Raw genomic sequence first — 24189 nt, 5'->3', positions numbered from 1 at the left:
ATCTATGTCAGTCCCTGTCCAGTGGATTTACCTAAAAGCTGCAAAAATCTGGAAACTGAGCAAAGGATTGAGCTTAGATATGCTGCTCAAGGTGGTGTGGATGTGTGACTAAATTAAAAGGCTTGAGACAGACATAAAAAGTGATGCTGGAGGCACTGGAATGATCCTGCCAATGGGAGGGATGCTGAGAAAGGCATACATCTGTACTAGTTTGTTGTGACACATGGGATTTTTAACTAGGAGGAAAAGAGGGAATTAAAATTATTGTATCAAAATAATGCCTGTTGTGAAACTTCCAGTGAAGCAAGGTTGTGCCTGGCCCTTATTTGCTTGGGTTGCCTGGGCTGCTGAATGGGTAACTAGATCCTTGAACAATGTTTTACTTGGAAATTCTGAACAGCTGCACATAAAGAAACAGACACCTGATACTGGTGGAAGACCAATGTGCTTTCATCCAAATGGTAAATAAAACTGAAGTCACTAATCCAAATGGGAAACCTTGGAGAATCAGTTCAGTTGAACTTTCTGAAGGTTTTTAACTTGTTTCTGAGTATCAAATGTTTGAGACGACAATAACCAAGGGACAAGAGACTGAAATATTTCTTTATTTTTTCATTTTGTTTGCATCTGGAAGTGTCAGGGTAGTGTCCATTCCACCATATGCCCTTTTAGTTACTTTCACTTTCCATTCCAAACCACATCTGATTGAATAACCAAGAGTAGTTCCTTTTGCACATCCACGTGCCTTGGCAAACCAAAGATTTTCTAACTTAGATGCGGAGTAATTATTCACAGACTGAAGTAAAAACCAGCAATTGGAATACCTTTCACGAATTAGAGAATGAACTGCAATGCCCTTGCAAATTGCAAGAGACCTCAGTTTATTTATAATCATAGATTCATTTTTCTAGATCAGTTTCAATCTTTTTAGCATACGTACATCAGCTTTATCTGACAAAACTTCAGTAAAATTAAATACTGATCCTCAAATCGTTAAAACCAGATGCCACACATGGAAGTGACATGAGACAATTCCAGCATAAGATTTTGGAGGAATGTATTAGTTGAGATTAACAGTGAGAAGTAATAGTGGCTAAGACCACCTCAAGTGCAACTTCCTAAGTAAATGATTTCTATTTCCCAACTCAAATGGAAAACAAAAGTCAGAATAAAAATCAATTAAAATCTAAAAAACCTATGGATTTTACAGGAAATAGAACATTTTTGTTTTAAGTATTTTAAATGTTTCTGAATTGGATAAATTTAGTAATGCAATGTCCTGTCAAAAAAGATTTGGTAAACTGTTTTTCACTTTAATTTTCTATCTGTTTTTTTAGCTGAAAACATCTAAGGAAACATCCACTGTATTTTGCTTGCTTATTAAGTGTTCTGATGAAATCCAAATGTTAGTAAATATTTTCTGGAGATGATTTTTGTTACTTCAAGAGCTCTATTTAACTTTTTCACAAAGATTCTTTTATAAGGTCAGCCAGTCTCTTGAAGGCCTGCAATGACAAATATGGTTTACATTTATATTTCAGCATTACATGAATAGGGCACACATCAAACCTGTAAAGCTACTAAAACTTCCCTAACCATAGAGAATCAATATTTTATAATTCAAAGTCCTGCTGATATTCTCCATTTTCCTTTTATAAAATCATGTATGGGCTTTGACTGCACAAAGCTTCCAATTCCCTGATAGAAAATAAAAAGCAGAGATTTCTGAAACAGAAAAATGCATATATTGATGTTCAAAGGTTATTTGGAATTCTGATGTAACTTCTAAAAAACTAGTGATCCCTGAAAGAGTATCTTTTTTAACTTAATATAACAGCCCAGAGACTCCGAAAGTGAAAAAAGGAAGAACAGTTAAGTGGGGAAGCATATAAAAATACAGCCTGACTGTCAAGAGTATGGTTATGATCACTTTCACAGAGGAAAAGGAAAAATAGAAGGAATATGGAAGAACGAAAAAGGCAATAGAAGCACTTAATCTATTACAAATCTTCACAACTGCATGAAAGTACAATTACAAATAATGAACTTTTTCAAGCACCCCAATCAAATAAATCTGGACAAATAAATGTCTCCTATCTTTTCTCCCACTGATTTTATAGATAGAGCCAAATAACATCAAAAATGCTCCTAAAACACATAAAAGATTTGTTTCCAAGTAACACAATAAAGCATGTATGTAAATTGTATGAAAGAAAAACAATATTCTTTCTTACAAAGAATTGCCAACACACTTGGCGAAAGAACACTGATAATTCAATCTCAAAAGCTTGGAAATGTAAAGTCTAAAAGACACATGATGCCTGCTAATACTTCAGCAAATAGCAGGTCTTACTGCTTGCTCTGGCTTCAGTAAAGCATTTATAGATAATGTTTAGGAGGTTGAAGTGTGAGACACTGCATGTATGAGATACAAAAAAAAATTCTAAGTGGTTCTAAAAATTTGGTACCTTGCAGGTCATTTGGATGAGTCTCTTGCTTAAGGAACAGCTAACGCTGCTGTGAAAGTACTGCTTAATCACCTACAGACTAAAACGCCTAACAGTCAAGAAAAAAATAAGGAGAAAGATGTAAAAATAAAGGAGCATTACTGTGTGAGAAGTTCTTGATAAGAAAATAAATAAAAAAAAAAAAGAAATTCTCACCAGATCCATCTGGGCAGGAGAAGGCAGAGAGAAGGAGGCTCTGACATAAGAACTAGGCTCTGAACTATCAATATTGAATGCTCCTCCAGGAACCAGTAATACCTACAAAAAAATGGATTAACCACACAGTTACTAACACTTCTACATTTTTAAAACACTATGTTAAATTAAATTTGAGAAAGCTCAGTGCTTACACACTTGTACCAAACATGGTGTAATATATTCTGTTTTTCAAAATGAGGACTTTTCATAATAAAACCAATGAGTCTTAGGTTTTGGTTACCAGGGCTTGCTTATATCATCACAATACTTAGAAGCACGTGGGGTGTAGCTTACTCAGTACACTATGCTGGGTCTTATAAATAGGAGAAATAAAACCAAACTTAATTTCTCTCATTAAAAAAAATTTGGTCAGTAACCATCATACAAATAGATATAAATATTAATATCATATATATGTAATATACAATGACATATTGTACCATATGTTATATTGGTTTCAATTTAAGTCAACTGATAAAATATCAACATCTGAATAGAGTCATGAAAATATTTTGTTAGTCAGTAACTATGCCACAGTGCCTGACTTGCAGATTTAATGATGGTGCACAGCAAGTTCACCTGCTTTTTTATGCGTGCATATGTGGATAGATACAGATATTTTATCCCTCTCTTTTTTCATTTTAAGATCGTAAGTCATTAAGTCACATGTCATACTTCTTTCTTTAAAGCCTTTTCCATTATCAGCTGCTGTGTATCAGAAATACCCTTAATTTTGATCCATAAGAACATGCCAGCAGCAGGAGGGTACCATTCTGCCAAGTCTGGGGAGAGAGAGAGAGAGAGAAAATGGAATCAAGAAACTTATGCCCCACTTTTAATGGATACATCATAGATTCAGTGATGTTTTGGATTTGCTGATACAAACATTATTATCACTATTGCTATAGTGATTTTTTGGATCTTCTTTTAAATTAAGGTCACTATTTCAGAGACTTTTTAAATAAGAGATTTTAAACATTAAAAGTATAAGAACATAATGAAGTTAAATACAGGCTATTAAAATTCATTTAAATAGTAATGTGGTGAGCTTTCTTCATTACCATCTATCTCCCTGTCTTACCAGAAAGCATAAAAACGCAGCAATAGAGAATTTATCCTAAGCTTAATATTTAATGCAATTGATTTGCTTATTGTGCTTATCTGTCACTTCAGTCAAGAGACAAGTGATTTTTCTTGAGGACAACGATGACAAACAGCTAGCAAAAAAATTTAAGTGATTATCTGTGTTGCACTCTGACCTTTTAACCACTTGTCAGCAGCAGTGAGCATTGCATCCCGCTGGATCCTGTAGAAGTCCACTACTCTGAAAGCAAATTATCAATTGAGAGTCATGAACTCGTATCATTTCAGAGTCTATTTGTTTCTGAAGGCTGAAACAATGCTTTTCTACTTGAACAACTCAATTGCACATTAAATAGAAATACAGGCATATCCTAGGTGGGCACAACACATACTGTGTGTATAAAACTTTGTGTATGTATCCAAAAAAGCCTTTACTGCTTCATTGCATCTCCAAAAAGGCACTGATCAACCAGACAGAGGAAGTCCCTGTGTGGCTGCTTCTTCAGCTTTACACATATCATAGAAACCTTTTATATATTACAACCATTCTGTCTATTATAGCAGTAGATACAAGTCCTGTTAACAGTATTTACTGCACAAAGCACACACTGAAGAAAATTAGGGACTTAAACATATGCAAAAGCACAGTGCATTTGGGTTGATATGGAAATATCATTTGACAAGATAAAAAGCAAATAATATGATAAAACTGTCATAACTATTTGACACCTTCCCCTTTTCTAAACTTTTAAACCTACTTCCTTCATACTTTAAGTAAAGCTTTCAAATAATTTAATCTCTTACTGGGAAAAATTATTCTAACGCAAGTTTCACCATGGACAAGTCATGTGCAGTGGCTTTTGTTGACAGAAAATGACACAGCTGTGCAATGGAAGACACAGGAGAAATGCCTGATACTGAGCTCATAATTCAAATGCAAATGTGTTCCCATGCCTTGAGAAAACATCCTTAGTAATTTGCATAATTTACATAATTTTACATTTGTATTTTTAAAAATACTCCCTGAACTAATAGCTTTGATTTCTGGATATATTTTATTACATCTGATACACAAACACCAATACCTCCAGAGACTTAAACAGTTTTTGGGCTCAGATATATCTATTGCTACATTCTATAAAAGAGCAAATCTCCTTTGTGCAGTTTTTACCAAAATTGCAAATTCTGTTACAAAGTTTTTACCTGTTACCATGTTAATTGCATGTTGAAATCAAAACAATTAGCAAGACAAAACTTCCCCAAAAATGTAGCTACTCCAAAAAACAGTCAATCTTCTCCAAAGCCTAATCTAACAACTCACCCTTGAACAAATGAAATCAGCTGGAAGAGATTGCAGCCAGCTGTGGTGCCTCATCAGTAAGCTTATAAAGCAGTGCAGCTGCTCCCTTCCAACCCTATTTTCATTAGTTAAAGTACAAGAATGGCCTTTGGGCTTGAGCAAGGCTGCCTTTTGACCAACAAGAAAGAGATAAGTGAAGAGATACATTTGGGATTTATTTTGGTAACTACTCAAAGTTGAGATAAAGTGTGGTCCCAGTTCCTCCATGAGACTTATTTTTATGCTCCTAAGTCTTAAAACAAAGTAATGCTAAGGCTTTTGTGCCTGGTTTGTTGGTTTTTTTTTCAAATTTTGTGGTTTACAGTATGAACATCAAGGGGACAGAAGTGGCTGTTACAGTGAGATCTAAGAACTTTTTGCTCATGTTGTTGTTACAGTCCTTTGCAGAGTATAGCACACTCCTACTGAAGTGAGAAACTTGGGACTCTAATGATATCCAAGTAGAGCATATAAAATGAGGCACTGACAGTCAAGGGGAACTATGCTCCTCCTGCATAATAAATGAAACTAAATGTGTGTCAGTCATTATGTGAGAAATGCCTTATGAGTTAGATGGTAGCCCAGTGCTCTCTATGAGTGAGAGGCAATGTCCTGGCAATGTTTAGTGTTAATAGATAAACCTCACTTTTTTCCCACCAGTATCCAAAATCAGGAGATGAAGGATGGCAAAAGTGTGAATTCCTACTAATTTAGTGAGGCAAGAACTCCCTTTATAAAGGCTATGCTGCTCAGAGAGCTAACACTTTAGCAGGGATCAAAACTTTATTCACTGGTTTGAAGCTTCCAGGATCCTCTCAAGTTCCTTTCAGGTGGGAGAGTTGCATGATGTCTGTGGCAGTGGACTAGTGGATTGTCTGCCTGGAGAAGTAGGTGACATGCCCTGACCTGCCTGTGTGGAACTTCACACTGTCTCTTCAGGGCTCTTGTGTGAACCCAACAGTCTTGGTGACCCGCCTTACCTACTTGACCTAATACTGGTGCACCTCCTCTGACTTGTTTACTACAAAGATAGTTTGATGTATGTAACAAGTAGCAGAATGACAGATGATGCGATTCAGCATATGACATAATCCTACCTGTCTATATGCTCCAAGAAACCCTTCTGTCCCCACTGCTGAAGCAGCTGTGATATCATAATCTAAAGAAATAAAACACATCATCAATACCATGTTTTAAACAGGACTGTTCCACAATCATCAAAAGATCCATAGCCAGATGCATTATTCAACATATCCCCAGACATGAAATCGCATGCGGTGCCTCTTGGAGCCCTTTATAAACAGAGGTGCCAAGGTCATTATAGTCCATGTTACTGGTGTCTCCAAGGATCATAGCAGTATTTGGAAGTTGGGGCAGGGGGAGGGAAAAATGGATGAAGAGCTAAATATAATAACTGGGGAGAAAGAGGAAGGCAATGTATATTGCTTTACCTTCCTGTCCACATCGGCCTCTCCGCTTTAATAGCATCTCTGTGACGAACTAACGGAGCTGGAAGATGGAAGCCGTATTTGGATGTGTTCAGTGTCTCCTTTCCTTATTACTAACCATAAAGGGGCTGTAGCTGTCAGCTTGCTTTGAAATGTCTTTGTGGGCTGCCAGTATAGTTTTAATTGAAAAGTAGAATAAAAAATAAATGAATGTTTCTTCCATGCTATGCTTTACATTGAGGTTTTTCAAATGAACCTACCAGGAAGAGATAAAGTATTTCAAATCTTGACTCTTGAAATCTGAAGGTTAAGGGGTATCAGCTGTACTATCCATGCACTGAGACAACCTTCTAACTCTAGTGCTGAGTTCTGTGGTGGTCTCTTTTCCTTTGGCAGAGTTGACAATGAATGTGCATAAGCAAAACTACAAAAGTGCAGAGCAACTGTGAAAGTACAAAGAAATTTGCTTGTGGTTTCTTATAACTTGGGATAGGTTGTCTTCTCTAAATATTTGGTAACTTGGTACTTGCCTGTGTGAAAGTGCTGGTGTGCATTGTTGACACCTGAATGTGTAGAACAACTCTGTCGATGAGAGGCTTGGGACCCGTCAGAAAGCCTATTCTTAAACTGGAAACCAAACAAACAAAGAGTTACTACAGAAATGCAGTGTGCTTATATTTTGTCCGAGTTATAAGTGGGAAAACATGCAACTATTTTATTGCTAGTTTAAGGATCTCTTATGTATTCAAATTTATCTGTATCTTAATACTTCCCTTTGGTTATACAATTTAGAAGCTGAGTATCAAAGTCACGAAATAAAAACATTTAAGAGGTTTTGATGCTGCTTAGTTATGAGGCTTCAGGACAAAATCTGTGTTTGGACACTGTCCTCTGCAACCATAAAGATTACATGAATCAAAGGGAAGGAAAGATAGGTTTTCCCACAATGAAAGTTTGTGAATGCTCAGGCTTTATGACAAACAGGTAAGTGGCATATGGCTTTACTCTTTTACTCCCTTTCATTTCTGCAGAAGGAATGGAATTTAAATTGATAAACTAGATGGTTACTTATGCTTCAATTCTTATTACCTATCTTTACAGACTGGCTGAAGCTTCTACTTTAGGAAAAATGGAACCAGTAAACTCATATGTGTCTTTGGAAAAGATAATATTGTATCATGCCATTTTGCAGTGTCACTTCTGAAAATGCAATCACGCTTACTGTTATGTTGTCTCCTCACTTTCTCTAGAATGGGTTATAATCCATTGGCTGCCAATGCAGAATTCACATTAATTTTTTATATCTATTAGGTTAACAGACAAAAGCAAGCTAAGAATCAAATACATTGACTTGTGTGAAATGGAAAACAGCCAAATTATTTTTTCTGGCAGGTGGAAACAACCTGAAAGAACAGGAAGGCTAGACATCACTACAACTCTATGTACAGTTTGTGAAGAATCATTCTTTCTTTTCTGTATTACAAATTCAAGGAGCTTGCAGGAATAGTAAGAGATAGATAAAAAGGTTAATGGAAGAAAGAAAAGAGAGAAGCTCCCAAGAGTTTCAGGAACAGAGCTGGAATCTAGCACCTGTATTTCTACCTAGATGGTGCATGTAAGAATGGGCTGCCTGGGGGGAAAAGCTTAACTATATGCATCAGAAGAGAAAGAGAACCTGGAGTAAAATGACTGCCAAGAGATGACATGAAAAGTGAGTAGATTGCGAAGAGCTGTTGATTCAGAAGTTTATTCCAGAAATGGATAGTAAGTTAACTATAGTTAAGATAGTTATCTACTTTGGAAGTGGATAGTTAATAAATGAGAAAACACTATGCCAAGTCTCATTACTTCATATGAATTCTTGTGAATAGGCAATGCTGTGTGGTCTGCAGCTGGCCTTACCCAGATGAGAGAATTTTAGAGAAAGAGTCAGTCCTGATAACTCGGCCATCCACATCCATTGAGAGGAAAGTTGGAGCCCACGGCTTGGAATAAAAAATAGAAAATAAAATTCAAAGTGCTAGTAAGGATTATAATGGAATTATTTTCTTTACTATGAAGACACAATTAATTTCTCAAATGTGTATTCCAAGGAAAACGTTGCAGTAACTTGCTGACAAGTGATTGTTCAGGCCAGCTTTCTGAGACACGACTATAATATTCTGTGAATATTTTCAGGAAAACAGCTTTGTTATTTTTTGATGATTGCTTGGCCCACTGTTCAGCATACAAGTGTCCAGTTTAAGTATTAAACTTAAGTATTATGCCATAAGAAGGAGAGAGAAATAATGATTTTTCTGCCAAGATTTCTTGTGGAGGAAAGAGGGACTGCAACTTCTACAATGGAGCCTTGTTGCATTTTGCTTTGCTATATTAAAAAATGAAATCAGAAGATATGACCAAACTGTGAAGATCTGAGTTCGGCATACTTTTTCCTTATCAAGAATTTTGTTTTTACACCTACATTTCCTACATTTTCCTACAAAGCTTCACAACATTATGCAAGGAGTAAGTGAAGCAGTTTTACTGCCTCCTTCCATAAAAACATATTTCAAAAGAGAAAGTGCTGACCTTTATCTTCTACCAATGTTTTTCTGCTTTGTGAGACCTGTTTTGATTCCTGAAGTTAGCTACTTTTAAAGATTGAGTAACTGTAGATTCACGTATGAAATCTGTGGAAAATTTACATAAAGAAAGGAAGCTGCTTATCCAGTACCACTATCTGCGGTATCAGGGAGAACTCCCAGATTCTCCAAAAGGCAAAGGGATAAAAATGGGGTATAGTTGATGCAGAGTAGGCAGTCTTCTGCTGAATGAAAGAAGACACAAGGAGAAAGAAACATTGAGAGGCTGCAAATTTCAAGTGTTGCTTCAGTGACATCTTTTGCTCTGAATGCAAAGTCTTTTTTCTGTAATTTCTGTAACAGTAATTTTCTGACTCCTGAAAAATTCTATTCTGTGTGAGGCTTGAGAAATTTGAACCACTAATTAACAGGATATAAAATACCACAAAGGGGAAAATGACTGAAAGGCCTACCTGGGGTGCTAGGATATGAAGAAGAGGCATGCAGGAAGGCCCAGGGCTCAAACCTTAGTTCTCTCCTGAAACCTTATTTTTTTTTTTCCCAGAAAATAAGGTGTTACTAAGGACTATGAAAGATAAATTACCTTTTCAAATTGAAGAAAGTAGTAGGGATCATCTTCTATTATGAGAAAATCATATTTTCTTGCAAGCTAAATAAATTAATAAAAAGGAACAAAAGGAACAAAAGTTAAAAAGACTGCAAATTCAGTCAGGTTTTTTTTGTGGTTTTTTTTGTGTGTTTTTTTTCAAATAGCATCATATTATGATTGGTCATTCATTATATAGAAGCCCCCATGGTGACATGGTGACAATTGGTCTCAAGTACCCAATTTAGATATCAGCAAAAAATTCTAAGAGTAGTCATGGTACCTGTAGTACAACCTGTATGCAACTGAAGCTCTGTTCCATATGGCATTCAAACTGTGCAATGTGCAGTAAGTCCACGTAGAAGCCCATGGCAAAGGTACCAGCTGCCAATGGGCTACCATTGCAAAACAGTTTACCTAAGGCATAGTGTACCTCTAAAGAGCTGTTGTGAAAGAGATTCTGCTAGAAACAAGTTCTAGGAGGAATGTCTACTGGACCAATAATGGGCACAAATACCATACATAGGATATCTTCAACTGTAAGAAGACTGATATTTATCTATTTCCACCTATGAGACTCACAAGACCACTGCTCCATACCTGGTAAATCTCCTTTTTGCGCTCTGGAGTCAGTGAGTTGCCAGTTGGGTTGCATCCATTTGGAATAGTGTACAGGAATTTGGGGACATGATTGCTACAATTTTTTACATCCTCTGGGCTCCAAGCAGACAGAATTTCTTTTAAAGCTTTTGGAATAATGCCATGTTGGTCACTAGGAATATTAATTATATTACAACCCAAGGGTCTCAGCTGTTGATAGAAGGAACAAAACTGTCATAATTGTGCAATTCAAAGGCATTCCTTTTGTCATTGGCACCTTAAAATATCATCAATAAAAAGTATTTCTTTTTGATTTTATAGATATCTCAAGCTCCATTTGCTCTTAAGTCAAAAGTTTGCCTAAATTTGCTGTAAGACTTACCAAACTTAGCACATTACTCTTTATTTGTCCTACTAAGCCAACTCAGAAGAAATGGTTAACTCCTACATTCAATTGCTGCTCTTCTCTAGGAAATCAGAGTTGATTTTTCAAGCGGAAAGGGAGTTTGTAAATCTCAACTTTTCTCTCAGGACTTCTCATGCTCTCACCACAGGCAGTTAAGGTCACTGCACCTTTTTTTCCTACTGACAATTTACATTCTACTTTGGTAGAAACGTCAGAGCTTTAAGCTACTCTTCACTGACAAAGGGCAAAGAATCTGTTCTCAATAGATATATTCAGCAATACAAAGGAGAAAGAAATGATGTTACTGCAGTGACATGTTGACAACAGTATGAAAAAATATAGGTAAAATACCAATGAAAAAGCTTGCTGTCTCTCCTCTGTGGAATTTCAATTTGTGCCATGTAGTGCTCTGCATTTTTAAGTAAAACTGCAAGCTGATGCATTGTCAAAATACATTTGCAAAAAAGTACAGCTGTTTAGACTATATTTTCAAATTTAGGACAGCAAGCAATAACAATTTATTTTGATGGAAGGGGAATTTGTGGTATATTTACGCTAACCCTTCTCACAGCTCTTATGGATTTTGAGCTGACTTAATTTTATACTGATTAAACTACTTTTCAGAAGTAAACTTTGCTGCTTTTGTATAGTTCTCATTAATTCTTCATACTCACATAGGCATTCTTCAATATTATACTGTTTATAGCTATTGTATACTCTGATCATGAAATACTTCAGGTAAACGTGCTGACATGTTAACATACCCACTTGTAATAAATTTAATTCAACCAAACTAGATCCTGATTGCTTTCTTTCCAGTCCCCTATATAATCTTAGCCCCTGAATGAACTAGTGGTTGGAAGAGGAACTTGAAATAGCTTTGATACAACTTTTAGTAGAAAATCATCTATGAGTTAATATTTATGAATGTAACTGGTCGGATGCTAAAATCTTGAGTTTAGATATGCTTTTATGGCAAATACACACAGTGTTTATAAGACTGCAGACCAGGCACTAAACTGCTGTTTAGCTCAAATCTAACATTCACAATGTTTTGTAGGTAAGGAATACTTACAGCTGCTAGTGTCCCAGAGTATGTGGGTGCATCCAAAAGGATGTTGTCTCCAGGATTAATGAGCATTTCAAACACCTGTAAAAGAAAAGATTCTGTTTTAAAGATTGTTCAGTTTTTGTACATGCACTTCATACTTTTGACTTGGTGAGATTAAAAATCTTGATTAGATACTAGTAATTCCCTAACCATGTAATTATCCTGTCCATAAGAAAGGCAACAAATGGATGAAAAATCTGCTTTAGAGCCAAATTAAGATAGGTTACCAACTTGACATAGGGTAAGACAGTGCTCTGAAGCCTTCTTTCTACTGTATAAGTTAAAGAATCAACTAAGCAGCCGTGAGAGTGGACTGGAAAGGGTAATTATTTCAGGAAGTAAAAATAAAAAAAAAAACAGGAAGTAAAAAGAAAAGAAGCAGCATATTTAGAATAGTTATGGTAAAGCATCTATGCACTTATTATTGCACTACTTGAATAACATGAAAAGTTTACCTTATAGCATATTTTCTACACAGGTTCTTCGGTTACCTGAACTTACATGCAGTCCTGACAGTCTAGAACGCCACTCTGATTTTATTTCCCTTGTACATGAATCTAGAGTAATTAATATCTATGGAGAAAGAGTACATGAAACTGTACCCTGCATATAGTTACAGAGGGCAGTTAATGCTGAACAGAGGGCAGTTAATGCTGAATATAGCTGAACTGATGTAAGAATAAATATCTCTCTGAATGAAATGCTTCTAACATATGAATCTTTTGGTCTTACTTTACACAAGCCTTCCTGGCTGCCGGTTGTGACACACACTTCCATCTGTCCTTTCTCAGGACTGTAGTTGGCTGTGGGGGGATCATGTAAGTTCCGCTGGAAATCTTTTAGCCAAGACAGCAGCTCTGGAATCCTGAAATGTGAATAAGAAGGCATATCTAAGACTTTATATAGGCCAAAGCTAGCCTGTTCCTCTAAATCTCTGCCAAATCTAGCATGCAGTCCTGAGTTAGATTTCAGCTGTCACACAGATATATTTAAATGCAATTGCTATGACTGCTTTATCAAAATAAGACAGTGTGATGGGCATCTGTGGTCCATACACCAACTTATCATATTGAAATCTGGGCAGAAATTATTTGCCAAGGATGAAACAAGGTGGAGGCTGAACAATACCCACTCCTAGAAATGGTCATTCTGTACTTGAATGTGGCAGTGTGACAAAGCTCCTAATGCTTGCCATTTGTAACCTGTTGCAGATAACATGGATTTCTTAAACATGTTTTCCAAAAAATGTCTTAAGATCTTGTAGGATGTTCACAAATGGCTAGGTTCATTTAAATATTAAGAAAACTCTTAACTGATGTCCCATGTGTCTCTGTAGGTACCCAAGTATTTTTGCAAATCTGTCCTCACCTGACTCAGTGCTGTCTGCTGAGGAGTTTACATAAGCACTAAAGTAATGTAATGATATGCAATTTTTGTACCAAAAATGACAATTCTATAAATGCCTCCACTCTACCAGAAGTTCTACATACTAACTTTAGTATATACTGCCAAATGAAAATAAATGCTCCAAACCATAGAAACTGTGTGTTGTAATGAATGCAATGATATTTTTTAAATATCTGATTTGGGAGTCTGGATTTCAAAAACTAACAGCTAGGAAATGATCTAGCTTGAGAATTACTAGGATTAGGGTTTTATTAAGTATTTTTTTTCTTTTTACGTAACTCATTGCAAAATTTTCCACTTGGACTCAAATGTAAATAGTGAGGGAAATTGAAAAGAACCATGGGTTTTGAGAAGAAGCTATTTTTTGAAAAAAGGGCTTTATGAGCATTTAAAAACACAGGTGACTTAATGCAATAATAAAGGATATTATGATCCTTAGCTTCTGGAATTTTGCAAGCAGCTGTGACAGATACCCTGCTGAGGCTGAGTACTGGAGGGCCCTCTTCATCAGATCTTCCCCAATCTGAATAGGAGTTCCATGTCCAATGTCAACAGTTGCCCTCTTAAACGGAAAAACGTTAGGATTTGGTGCCCCTCCAGCCAGAGAGATGAGAGATGGAGGTGATTTCTGCATCAATTCAGCTAGAGTAAAAGGAAAACACCTTGGTTACAATTTGATTATTACAATGGTGATCATATCTTTTAATCAATATTTAATAATGGCCCAGAGAACTTGTTCTATTTTTCATTTTACGTGTTTAACTATCATGAATTCAAAAGGAAAACTCTTCTTAAACTCACCTTTCTGCTTGGATTAAATAGGTGTTTGGTGGGCCCAGGGAGGGAGATACTGTTAGGACAAACTAAAACAAAAAAATATTTTAAGCTAAAAAAGCTATTTGTAATTTATTTTGAAACAATCTGGACAGTTCTACTACTATAAAAACAGTCGTGACTGGTGTCTTTTGAGCTTCAAGAATTTAAAATCTTAATGATCTTCTGTTTATACTGACTTGAAATTAATGGCTTTGTTTTTTTGCTCTGTTTTTCATTCAGTCTCACTTCAGCTGATCTGGCATCTATACTGACAGATGATTATAGCTTTTCTATAAGGGAATGGAAATGTTTCTGGCAGCCCAGTTTTAGTGGCAGAGGCACTGAATAAGTAATTTGCTATGAAGAAATCTTCCTGCTTTTGAGTCAGTTTCACAATCATTCAGATCCAATCTATGCAGTGCAGACCAGACCTTAATCCAGCAAGGGCACTTGATTGTGTTAAATGTAAGAACTCACAATATGGCACTCATGCAGGCTTGACAGTTTTACATCAGATATGAGAGGACAGATGACACCAGATCTGGCTTAAAAGTGGCCTGTTATCATTTATTTTCCAGTACTTATTAGCAGACTTGAACATGGGAGTTAATTCTTATCAGTTATTTCACCAATTTGTGTTATGCCTGTGACTTTTGGCCTGGTAAAGAGAGATTTACTTTGTCATCAAAACTTCAGACTCGATGTGTTTTTCTACAGGAACTGTGCTACTTAATACTTTTGTTATGATGCATAGTAATGTATGAATTGAAAAAGAGGCTGCCTAGAGTGAATTACTTGACTTAGCTGTACCTGTATGAGGCATTTTAAGCAGAACAGCAACTGCCAGCCCCTTACCAAGAGGGGAAATTGACCCCTGAAGGCTTAACTAGTGATGTATGTCTCATGCTTGGATTCTGTCAGGTCTCTGTGGGTTTCAACTGAGTAAACAAGCAGGCAGTTAAGCTCTTCCATCTGACACATGGAAGACAATGTAATATGGAAGCCTAAAGATAGATTAATATTGAAAAGGAAAGTGTAGTAATACTGATGGGGGTGGTGAGGCATTTATGGGCATGAACAGGATACAGGAAAACGAGGTGGAAAGAATCATGCTGGTGTTGTGAATTCATGTTGTAAATATTGGCTTTTCACAATTATTCTGATAAATATATATTATATGCTTTCACTATATTCTTTTCTCTCTTAGCAAGTTATAGGCTTAGATAGGAATTCTGAATGGTAAGGATGTGTTTCATCCGGACAAGGCAAGACAATGGGAGGATCAAGCTGTGGAAAACAGGCTGTTATCAGCAGCAGGAAATGGAGAGCAAACTGTTATCAAAAAACTGGTACCAGGACGTGGGCAGGGGGGAAAGATAAGCTCAGCTGCCCTCAGAAGAAGGATGAGGGGCCTAGACCCTTATCAACAACTGACCATCTGCAGAAAAAAGGAAACCAGACTCCAAAAGAATGCTGACCAGCTAGAATAATGATGACCAGCAAAAAAAAATTATGCTGACCAGCAGAAAATGAGATTGTGCAAGAGCATGATCCAAGAAGGCGGAACCAAGGAGGGGACATGCTTGAATATGCATTAACCCCTCACAGCAAGGATGGGATAAAAGGGGTATCCCTAGGATACCAGGTGTGTTCCTGGCAAGGTGCCAGGGCACCCGGCCGTTTTAACCCTTTGCTTTATTTCTTATGTCTCCTAATTGTCTTTTATTTATATTAAATTCTTTTTATAATTTATTAAGTAAATCTCGTTTTTAAGACTGGGACTGAATTTCAAGTCATTAGCAGTAGCCTGTTCCTAGACACACAACATAAACTCAGTTGCAAACTGTGCCAAAAGCCTGCGTTCAGAGACAGTAGCAGACTTTTCAGACACTTGTTAAAGTGGTAATACTAATTTGTCTGTCCGGATGGGTTTCTGAAATGGTTTGAGGCTATTCACTTTTCTTTACAGCTCCTTGGCATCTCTGCCTGACAAAAGTCTAGTTATCTGGCCTTGCTTTGTCAGCTTACAGCATGGTTTTCTTGCAAAGCTTTTCAAGTCTTAAGCCATGATATTCCAGCACAGACCAGAACACAGAACGATACTTTCAGAGAAACTGTGAAGAAGGGTCATGTACTCACTCAGCAGTCTTATTGGAGATGCTTTTCTTGCTGCACTCACAGTGGTGATGAACCTAGAGTAATTCATATCTATGGAGAAAGAGCAAATAGTTGGACATGAAGCTAGAAAAGGGAATAAGAACTGCAGTGTGCTTTTAGTATGTGCATCTCCTACAAGTAATGCTTTTGATCTGGGTGATTTTGTGGTATGCCAGTGACCAGGAAAAAGCCCCTTTCCCCTCCCTTTACTATCAGCTCTGGAGTTTTAAAGGCAAATTACAAATCTGAAGATTTGATGGATCTTAAACAACCATCAGTTCTTTTTTATTTAATGAGAATCCAGCTTTATTTAGCTGTATTAAGCACTGCATTTGAAGTGCTTTTAGGATTGCAAGCCATCATTATAAGTCACAACACTTGTCAAGTTAGAGGCTTTGTATTTTTTGGTATTTTTTTTTTTGTTTGTTTTTTTGGAAAGGATAATTAAGAACATCTTTCAAATGCATTTGATGAGTGTTTTCCTCCTTTTCCCTGGTGCACATAGAGATTCAGGGGATAGTGAACTACAGTCTGGCAGGAAGCCCAAAGGCTTGGTAAGGCCAAAAGAAGGCATCTCCTTCGAAGGGAAAGAGAGCACAGAAATGAAATGGAAGGGCAAAGAGCAACCACAGCAACACGCATGTGCCGGCAGTGACTAGAAACGATCTACCGAGCCAGGCCGCTTTGAGAAAAACATCTCGTGCCTTCTAAAAATACCTCCCTTAACTTCGCTTCCCCAGCAGCCCGGCACAGGCGCGCTGCTGGCTGTACACAAGGGCGGGCTGGGGCTGTGTTTTAAGGGGGTAGCTGAGCACCGCTTCACAGCCCTCCCCGAGGCGATTCCGAGACGTCCACCTGCTGCCCACCCCCAGCTCCCCCGGAAGGGGCACGGAGCCCTCAGGGCCATCCCGAGCTCACGACCGGCGCCGTCCCGCTGTCGTGGGGAGGGTTCGGTGGCGGCCGCGGGCACCTACCGGCGGAGGGCGCGGAGCCGGCGGGCGGGGAGGGCGGGCAGCGGCGGCCCCGCTGTGGGCCTGTGCCGGGCCGGGCTGGGCGGAGAGCGGACACGGGGCCCTGGCTGGCGCTGCCGCCTGCGCGCTGAGGGCAGCTCGGCAGCGAGGGGCGGCGCGGACCCGAGAGCGATCCTGTGCGGGTCCGTGCGAAAGCCCGAAAACGAGCGGCTTCCTCAGCGGTTCCGTGTGTACACTGCCAGCGAAGCGAGGGCTGGAGGCCGATTGTGCGGGGAGAGGCGGGGGATGGACAGCCCCGGGTGCGGCCAGGGCCCGCCAGACAGCGGTGGGGCGAAGCAGGGGAAACGGAGGAGAATCACAGAATGATTTGGCTTGGAAGGGACCTTCGAGATGCTCTAGTTCCAACCCTCCTGCCACGGGAGTGCCCCCCTGCAGGGACACCTTCCCCTAGACCGCGTTGCTCAGAGTTCCGTCCAGCTTGGCATTGAACACCTTCGGGGGTGAGGCATCCACAACTTGTTTTGGAAACCTGTGGCAGTGTCTCATCACCCTCATCCCAGTTAAGAATTTCTCCCTGTTATCCAATCTAAACCTGCTCTTTTTCAATTTGAAGTTATTCCCACTTGGCACTTGTAAAAAGTCCCTCTCCAGCACACCTTTGGGTAGTGGAAGGTGCTCTAAGGTCTCCCTGGAGTCTTCAGGTGAACAACCCCAATTCTTTCAGAATTTCTCATGGAAGAGATGCTCCAGCCTTCATGGCCCTCCTCTGCACCTCCTTTCCTCCCACTTCCAGCTGGGAACACTCTGGATGGGACGTCCCTTAAGAGTGGAGTAGAGGGGCAGAATCACCTCCCTTGTAAAGATAGCAGTCACACATCCTAATCAACTTTATGATGTTTCCACTAAAGGTTTTGCTCATTAAAGGACGCAAAGTGTAAGTGTGACATCAACAAGTAACTTTTTTCCCCATGTATGATGAGTAGGTTCAGTGGAAGGAAAAGCAGGATGGTGGTGTGACATGTCCCTCCTTGCTGGGTGGGTGTCACATGCTGTGGCTTGTGCAACACATGTAACTGCTGGTGTAGCTCTGCTGCTTGGAAAGGTGCAGAGACACAGTGTCATTTTCTAGCCATGGCTTTGGACTTCACTCTGGGGTTGCCATGGCCCTTGCTCCTGGGCATAAAATGCTACAAAGGGGTCTAGGTGCCAAGTAGTCTGAAAAAAAACAGTGCAAGACCATGCAAAATCAGCTGTGTTTTGCAGCATACAGGTCTTTGTAGTTAACTTGGAGGCAGGAGGATTGGATGGGATGAACACTGAAGCATTTCTAGGCTTATTTCAGAAAATCACCGGGTTTTGTGGTGCCTAGTGCTCAAAGCATGTTTTAATTGGATTGTTCTGAAGCTTGCTGAAGGCAAAGCTGAGGTATGAGGGCAAGACATCTCTACAAAAAAGATGAGGTGCCCTAACAAGTTACCTTCTTCTTCTCCTCCCTTCTTTAATTTGGGTGACTTTATGCAGTATTTGTATCTACTGAGAGGCTTCCTAATTAGATGGAGTAGGTTGAAATAGAGATGGAGTTCCTATCAAGTTCGGTTTGCAGTCAGGAAGAATTGTTTCCTTGGTTGGTGTGTGAATGCTCTTAGACTGAAAATCAAATTTTATTAATAGCTTTAATGATCTGAAGAATTTATAATTTAGTTAATTGCCTTCTAATTGTATGATGTACTGACAAAAAATAAAAGATGGGTATATAAATGTGAAATAGCAAGTGGAGAGATATTGAATTTCTGTGGGGTTCTGGCTGTGAAAGACTGATTGAATTTGAAGTGCTTTTTGTGTAATTCTGTTTTTTCATTTCCTGGCTGTCACTGTTTCAGTTTGTGACACAGACCAAAGCCCAGGGAAGTCAAGGGAAAGTTTTCCATTTTCCATTGATTTTTGTGGGTTTTGTCTGGTCTCTTAGCCAATTATGGTGTCATCCTATTGAAACAAATTAAAAAAAAAAAAATAAAAAAATTAGTGTACAATTGTTTGGATGCTTATCCCAGCTGGATTAATCTGGCAGTTCTCTGCATCACTGTTTATATTCCTTAGCAACCACAAGTCGAGTGCTCTGTTACTACTGTGTAAGAAGTTCTGTCTTTGCTGTCTTTATTACATGCACACTTAGAACAATAACGATTTGCTGGAAGTCATGCATACTTCATGAAGCATCGGTAAGGTCTACATATGGTTGTTATTGTCTCCTGTCATCTGGAACTGTACTATGTCTTTCTAAACTTGCTATGTGCTGTGTCCACTTATGTGTTACAAAGCCAAACAACAAGCAGAACAAAAAAGCCTAAAGCAATTCGATTTAAGAACAGGGAGACTAGGTAAATGTTGTTACTTCGCTGTTTCCTTCTCCTCTAAGGACTTCAGGTTATTTCTTTTAAGAGGAGGAAGAAGGACTGAGACAGTAAACACAAAAAAAAAATAACTCAGTTGCTGTTTTTGTAAGTGTAAATCTCTCCAAGACGCTGCACTGTAGCCTGGGATACTCTACATTTGTTAGTTTTATAGCATGTATTCCGCAGTGTTTGAGTGCCCTATTTGAAGCGATCATTTCACACGGTTAAATGTGAGCGTGTGACAGACACGGTGCTGTCTGCAGAGGCCCGAGCGGGGCTCGGAGCAGCTCCCGAAGGGTTAAAATCCGGGGATCCAAGCGCGATCCGTGGCGGAGCCGCGCCTGCAGCGGCGCTCGGCGGCCGCAGGGGGGAGCGTGAGCACCGCGTGTGCGGGCAGCTCTGGAGAAGGAATTCCAGATAAAATCATATTGGCATCTTTTATTGGGCTGTAATTTGGAGTTCTGATTAAGAGTCCTGCCTGAACAGCATGGCTACCCGCGTTTCAGTGAATGGGTTAAATTTCTGCCGGTAATGCTTCTTGCGGGTTGGGGACGACAGAACTGGCGAGTGGCGCTGTCAAAATAGCCTTACGATGTGAAGGTGGGAATTTTATTGTGACGAATTGGAACGGCTGGCTATGAGAAAATCGCATAAGACCGGAAAATGGAGAAGTGTGAGATCAGCCATTTTAAACATTAGAAGCAAATTGTTTCTGCCAAGGGCTGCCTTCCCCAGGAAAAATGCTGACTTTGGCAGCACCTTTATGTTTGCAGAACACCCTGTGTTCAGCAAACCATCACTGGAGTGTAACAGCCACTGAGATCAGGAAGATCTCAGCAGTACAGAACAGTTTGATTCTAGGATGTGAACATCCACTGACACAATTACTGCAGACATTAGAAGTATCTGGTTCTCCTGCGGGAAGCTAAAACTGCTAGGAGTGTGTTGGCTCTGGAGACAATTAGTGGAAGAGATGTGAAGTTAGTTGTTCTTTGGCTTGCAGATTACTTGAGTGATTTCCTGACTTCTGTCTGTCTTTACTGTAAGCTCCTGGGAAAGTAACATTTCTATTCTTTTATGTTGAGCCTTTTTCAATGGGACCCTGATCTTGCTGGGCCTAATCAGAGCTGCTGCAAAAGAAGTAGAATGCTCCATTTGCTCCTCTCCACTCTAAGCAACAGCATAGTATCTTTTTCCAGGGTTTTAAATTCGATGCATTCCTAGAATGGGAAAGGGCTTAAGGAAGATTGATTCACAGTTACAAATCCTGCTGCCTATCTGAATAAAATTAAACAGTATCCTGGTATGCTTGCTGACCATCTCAGTGTTAGGAGGATGTCCTGATGTGCTTTCTGCTGCTCTTGATGTTGTTACACACACGCATACCCTTTTTCCTTTTTTTGGTAATAGCTAGCTCCTTACGCTTCAGAGACTGTCAGATGAAAATAACAGGACATCCGTGATATTCATAATATTTGTAGCAGCTGTCAAATGATACTGTCTTAGAGTGGAAGATGTGTGGCTCTGCAGAGTGACAGCTGTGGCTTGAATATGTTTGAAGCAGCCCTCTCTGCCTGAAGGGTGGTGGCACCCAGACATGTAGCAATCTTGCTCTGATTGACAACCTTTTTCATTCTCCTTTCTTGTTTTTTTTTTTGAGTGTACGAAGACTATCATCGTTGCTTCATCATTGCCTTTTTATCTAATCTAGCAAAGGGGACAGCACAGTATCTAGAACAACAGTTTTCTAGATATTAAGAAATGCTGACTTTTGCACTAACATATTCCTCAAAAGCAGTTGCTTGTTTCAGAATGTGTTCCTTTAACAAGATGTCTGATCCAGTGAGATGTTTGTCTTAGACATTAATCAGACTTCCCTGTGCTTCAAAAAAACCCCAAAAAACAAAGGAGGAATGATATTTTTTGGATCACTTTGCCCATGCTGTAGAAGCTGAAATTGGATGGCGCAAAGATCAATAACGTGTCCAGTTAATACACTAACGTATAAATGAAATGAATCATAAGAAATTAAATGACTTCTCCTGACAATCTTAAGATAAATGCTGTTCCATAATACCTTAGTCTTGTCAATTTGAATTTATATTACAGGCAAACAGTTGCTGACATGTGAACTCTATTGTGTAAATTTCCCAGGGAGCCGGTGCTCACTATTATTTGTGACATATGTTATTCCCAGGGCTCAACCTTTGTTATCCATTTTCATTTAGTGGAAGCAAAAGTGTTTTTCTCCCCTGGCCTTGCATATTCCTCTGTTCTTAGCAAGGTCATGTGTTTGTCTGGTGCAAATGTGGCATGGAAAAAGGAATGATTCTAAAGGTGAAATGAGATAATGGAAAAGTGAAATTGTTGCTTCATTCCTGTCATTGCCTGGAGAAAATGTGCTTTTCAGGTGTGGTGACAAACAGTACTAGAGATGCGTTTCTCTATTTTGAAGTTTGTCTATTCAACATGAAAGAATTTGTTGGATTTCTATTGTCTTCAAACTGATGAAGATACATTTTTGTTGTTAATTCCTGATTAAAATTTGGCCTTTTGTCATGAGAGTAAGTTGGGAATTTATCTATTAAATTTTAATTTCTGGCCTTGCTTTTATAAACATTAAAGCATAGTTTAGACTATTTTTTTGTATCCTATTGCAAGCCAAATTTTACATTCAGCAATGGCAATATAATTATGCTTCTGTTCCATTAGGTTTTGTTCTTTAGAGCTATATTTCTTCATATTCAGATCAAATCTGTAGTAAAAAGAAAATTATCACTTCTGAGAACATATGTCTACATGTGTTATTAAAGCAGGTGTAGATAAACAAGACCCTCATACCAATCAGTCTTAAAGGACTTATCTGCCTTCAGTCATTACATGGCTCCAGAGATCATACAGAATTCCTGAAACAGCCAGAAGGTGCTTCTGTCACTCTGAATAGACAGGGAATCTGGGGAGATTGCCTGATGTAGCCTTTGCCTTTGAAGAATAAAAATTTTCTCCTGTGTTATGTATCCCATAATATGCAGACTTAGCTTGATATATCCCATAATAGTTGCATGTAACTAGGACTCTTAAAAAATTTTGGAAAACTTGTTGAAAAAGCATATTTCTCATTTGTAGAGACTTATTAAATGGATCAACTCCATCTTCTACCTAACTTCCCTAGTGGCTTTTCCCAGGTTCTAGTATGTTGCTTTGACATACTACATTACTGTGTTGGGAATATTATACAGCCCTTGTTGTTGGCCAATGCCTTTGAGATTCAAACCTTAGATAGAAGCTCCAGAAACTGCAGTCTGTTCTTTACTGTAAAGAGTCTCTGTAATGTTGACAAGAGGTTAATATCTAGAAAAGGTTAAATGTTCTTCAGTGTCCTTGAAGAAAGAAAAAGCCCTAACTAGGCAGGAATGGGGAGAACTCAGAGGGTGACTGCTATTCACTTATGGGATATTCCAGGGGTATTTTTTCCTCAGACCATCTCTCTCTCTTTTTTTTTTTTTTTTTCCTTTTCTCTTTCAAATGAGAATATTTTCTTAATATTTTAATTTTTCTTTTAACATACTTAAAACCTGAGTTTCTCCTCGTGACAATTTCTACATGTGGCTGCTCTTTCCCAATGAAATTTCTAAATGTGAATGTGCTCTTGTTCTTATAATGCTCATTTGTTAATTCAGGTTGAAGTAAAGTCTGCTTTGATTATGGCATATTTTTCTACTCTGTAATCCTTATTCAAGCAAATGCTGAGTCCTGCGATTCCGAGAGTGAAAAATAAGTATTGTTGTGCTGATTCTTGGGCTTCTTTCCATGCAGGTGGTCAAGGTGATCCTTCCTCATGAAGTATATTAATATCTGTCTGAATGCTGAAGAACTGTGGGATCTTTGGGCATCATCTCAATTTTTTTCTTCTTTTTCCTCTTTGTTCCTCAGACCCTTGTTTCTCTGTCATGCTTTTCTTTTGTACCTACAGCTCTCTCATTGATTCCTTGAAATTGTCTCAGTTCCTTTTGTGTCATTCTCTTTCATATTACATGGAACAGCTTCTTAGTTAAAGCAAACCAAATTTCTCTTCTCTTTTCAGAGGAGATCCTTAACCAAGATATTTGGGACATAACCAGGTTATATTTTATTGTCTACATGAGGTAATTTCTTTTTTTTTTTTTCTTTTTAAATGAAATCTTCCTTAGGCAGTGACAAAGTGTTTTGCTGCTGCTATGTCTAATGCTGTAATGCATAATGTAACTTTCATAGGACAATCAGAATGATGTTGATATTCTGTTGGAATATCAAGACAGATGAAAGCAAAATCATGAGTTCTACAGGTCTGGTAATCTTGGAAAATTCTCCTTTAAAGATGACAGATTATGATTGAATAAGGTTATATTGATTTATCATCAAATAATAAAAGTTCTGTGAGAGCTAATTTTATATTGTTTTTAAATAGTACATCCAGTCTCTTCTGATGTTGAACTCCTCACTTTCACTTTGTAAAATAGCTTTATTCCTGTGTCAGGTGAGTCTTGATTGTGCTATCATTGTTTAACGTATTTTGTACTTCAGCGTTTGTGTCCCAGACAAG

General features: G+C 38.5%; 1 protein-coding gene across 2 annotated transcripts; it reads right to left on the bottom strand.

Annotated features, from left to right (window-relative positions):
* Positions 1-589: 589 nt before the first annotated feature.
* On the bottom strand, positions 590-17342 carry AADAT (aminoadipate aminotransferase). 2 transcript variants are annotated; one of them, XM_005517622.3, is made up of 14 exons: positions 17218-17342; positions 16226-16294; positions 13744-13912; positions 12596-12728; positions 11828-11902; positions 10347-10556; positions 9744-9809; positions 8478-8560; positions 7106-7202; positions 6225-6286; positions 3965-4029; positions 3381-3487; positions 2664-2765; positions 590-1505 (listed from the first exon to the last, which is right to left on the bottom strand). In XM_005517622.3, the coding sequence occupies exons 2-14, from the start codon at positions 16290-16292 to the stop codon at positions 1464-1466; spliced, it is 1278 nt and encodes a 425-aa protein (XP_005517679.1). In that variant the 5' UTR covers positions 16293-16294; positions 17218-17342; the 3' UTR covers positions 590-1463. The 2 variants fall into 2 exon arrangements, with proteins under 2 accessions (XP_005517679.1, XP_087913071.1); XM_088056945.1 differs by lacking the exon at positions 17218-17342 and adding an exon at positions 14072-14133 and having other exon boundaries at positions 16226-16241.
* Between the last annotated feature and the right edge of the window lie 6847 nt (positions 17343-24189).

Source organism: Pseudopodoces humilis, chromosome 6 (genome assembly GCF_049639895.1).
Source record: "Pseudopodoces humilis isolate 2021_Gansu_Grassland_sample_001 chromosome 6, ASM4963989v1, whole genome shotgun sequence".
NCBI classification, from domain to species: domain Eukaryota; kingdom Metazoa; phylum Chordata; class Aves; order Passeriformes; family Paridae; genus Pseudopodoces; species Pseudopodoces humilis.
Note: the sequence above shows the minus strand (reverse complement) of the source record. Positions and strands in the feature narration are given on the sequence as shown.

Excerpts from the sequence above, each read along its gene's own strand:
- AADAT (XM_005517622.3), bottom strand. The coding sequence starts at position 16,292 with ATGAATTACTCTAGGTTCATCACCACTGTGAGTGCAGCAAGAAAAGCA. Across the intron at positions 11,903-12,595 it reads GCCAGGAAGGCTTGTGTAAA|GTGTTTGAAATGCTCATTAA; the intron begins GTAAGACCAAAA and ends TTTCTTTTACAG. Across the intron at positions 10,557-11,827 it reads ACTCTGGGACACTAGCAGCT|CTGAGACCCTTGGGTTGTAA; the intron begins GTAAGTATTCCT and ends TTCTATCAACAG.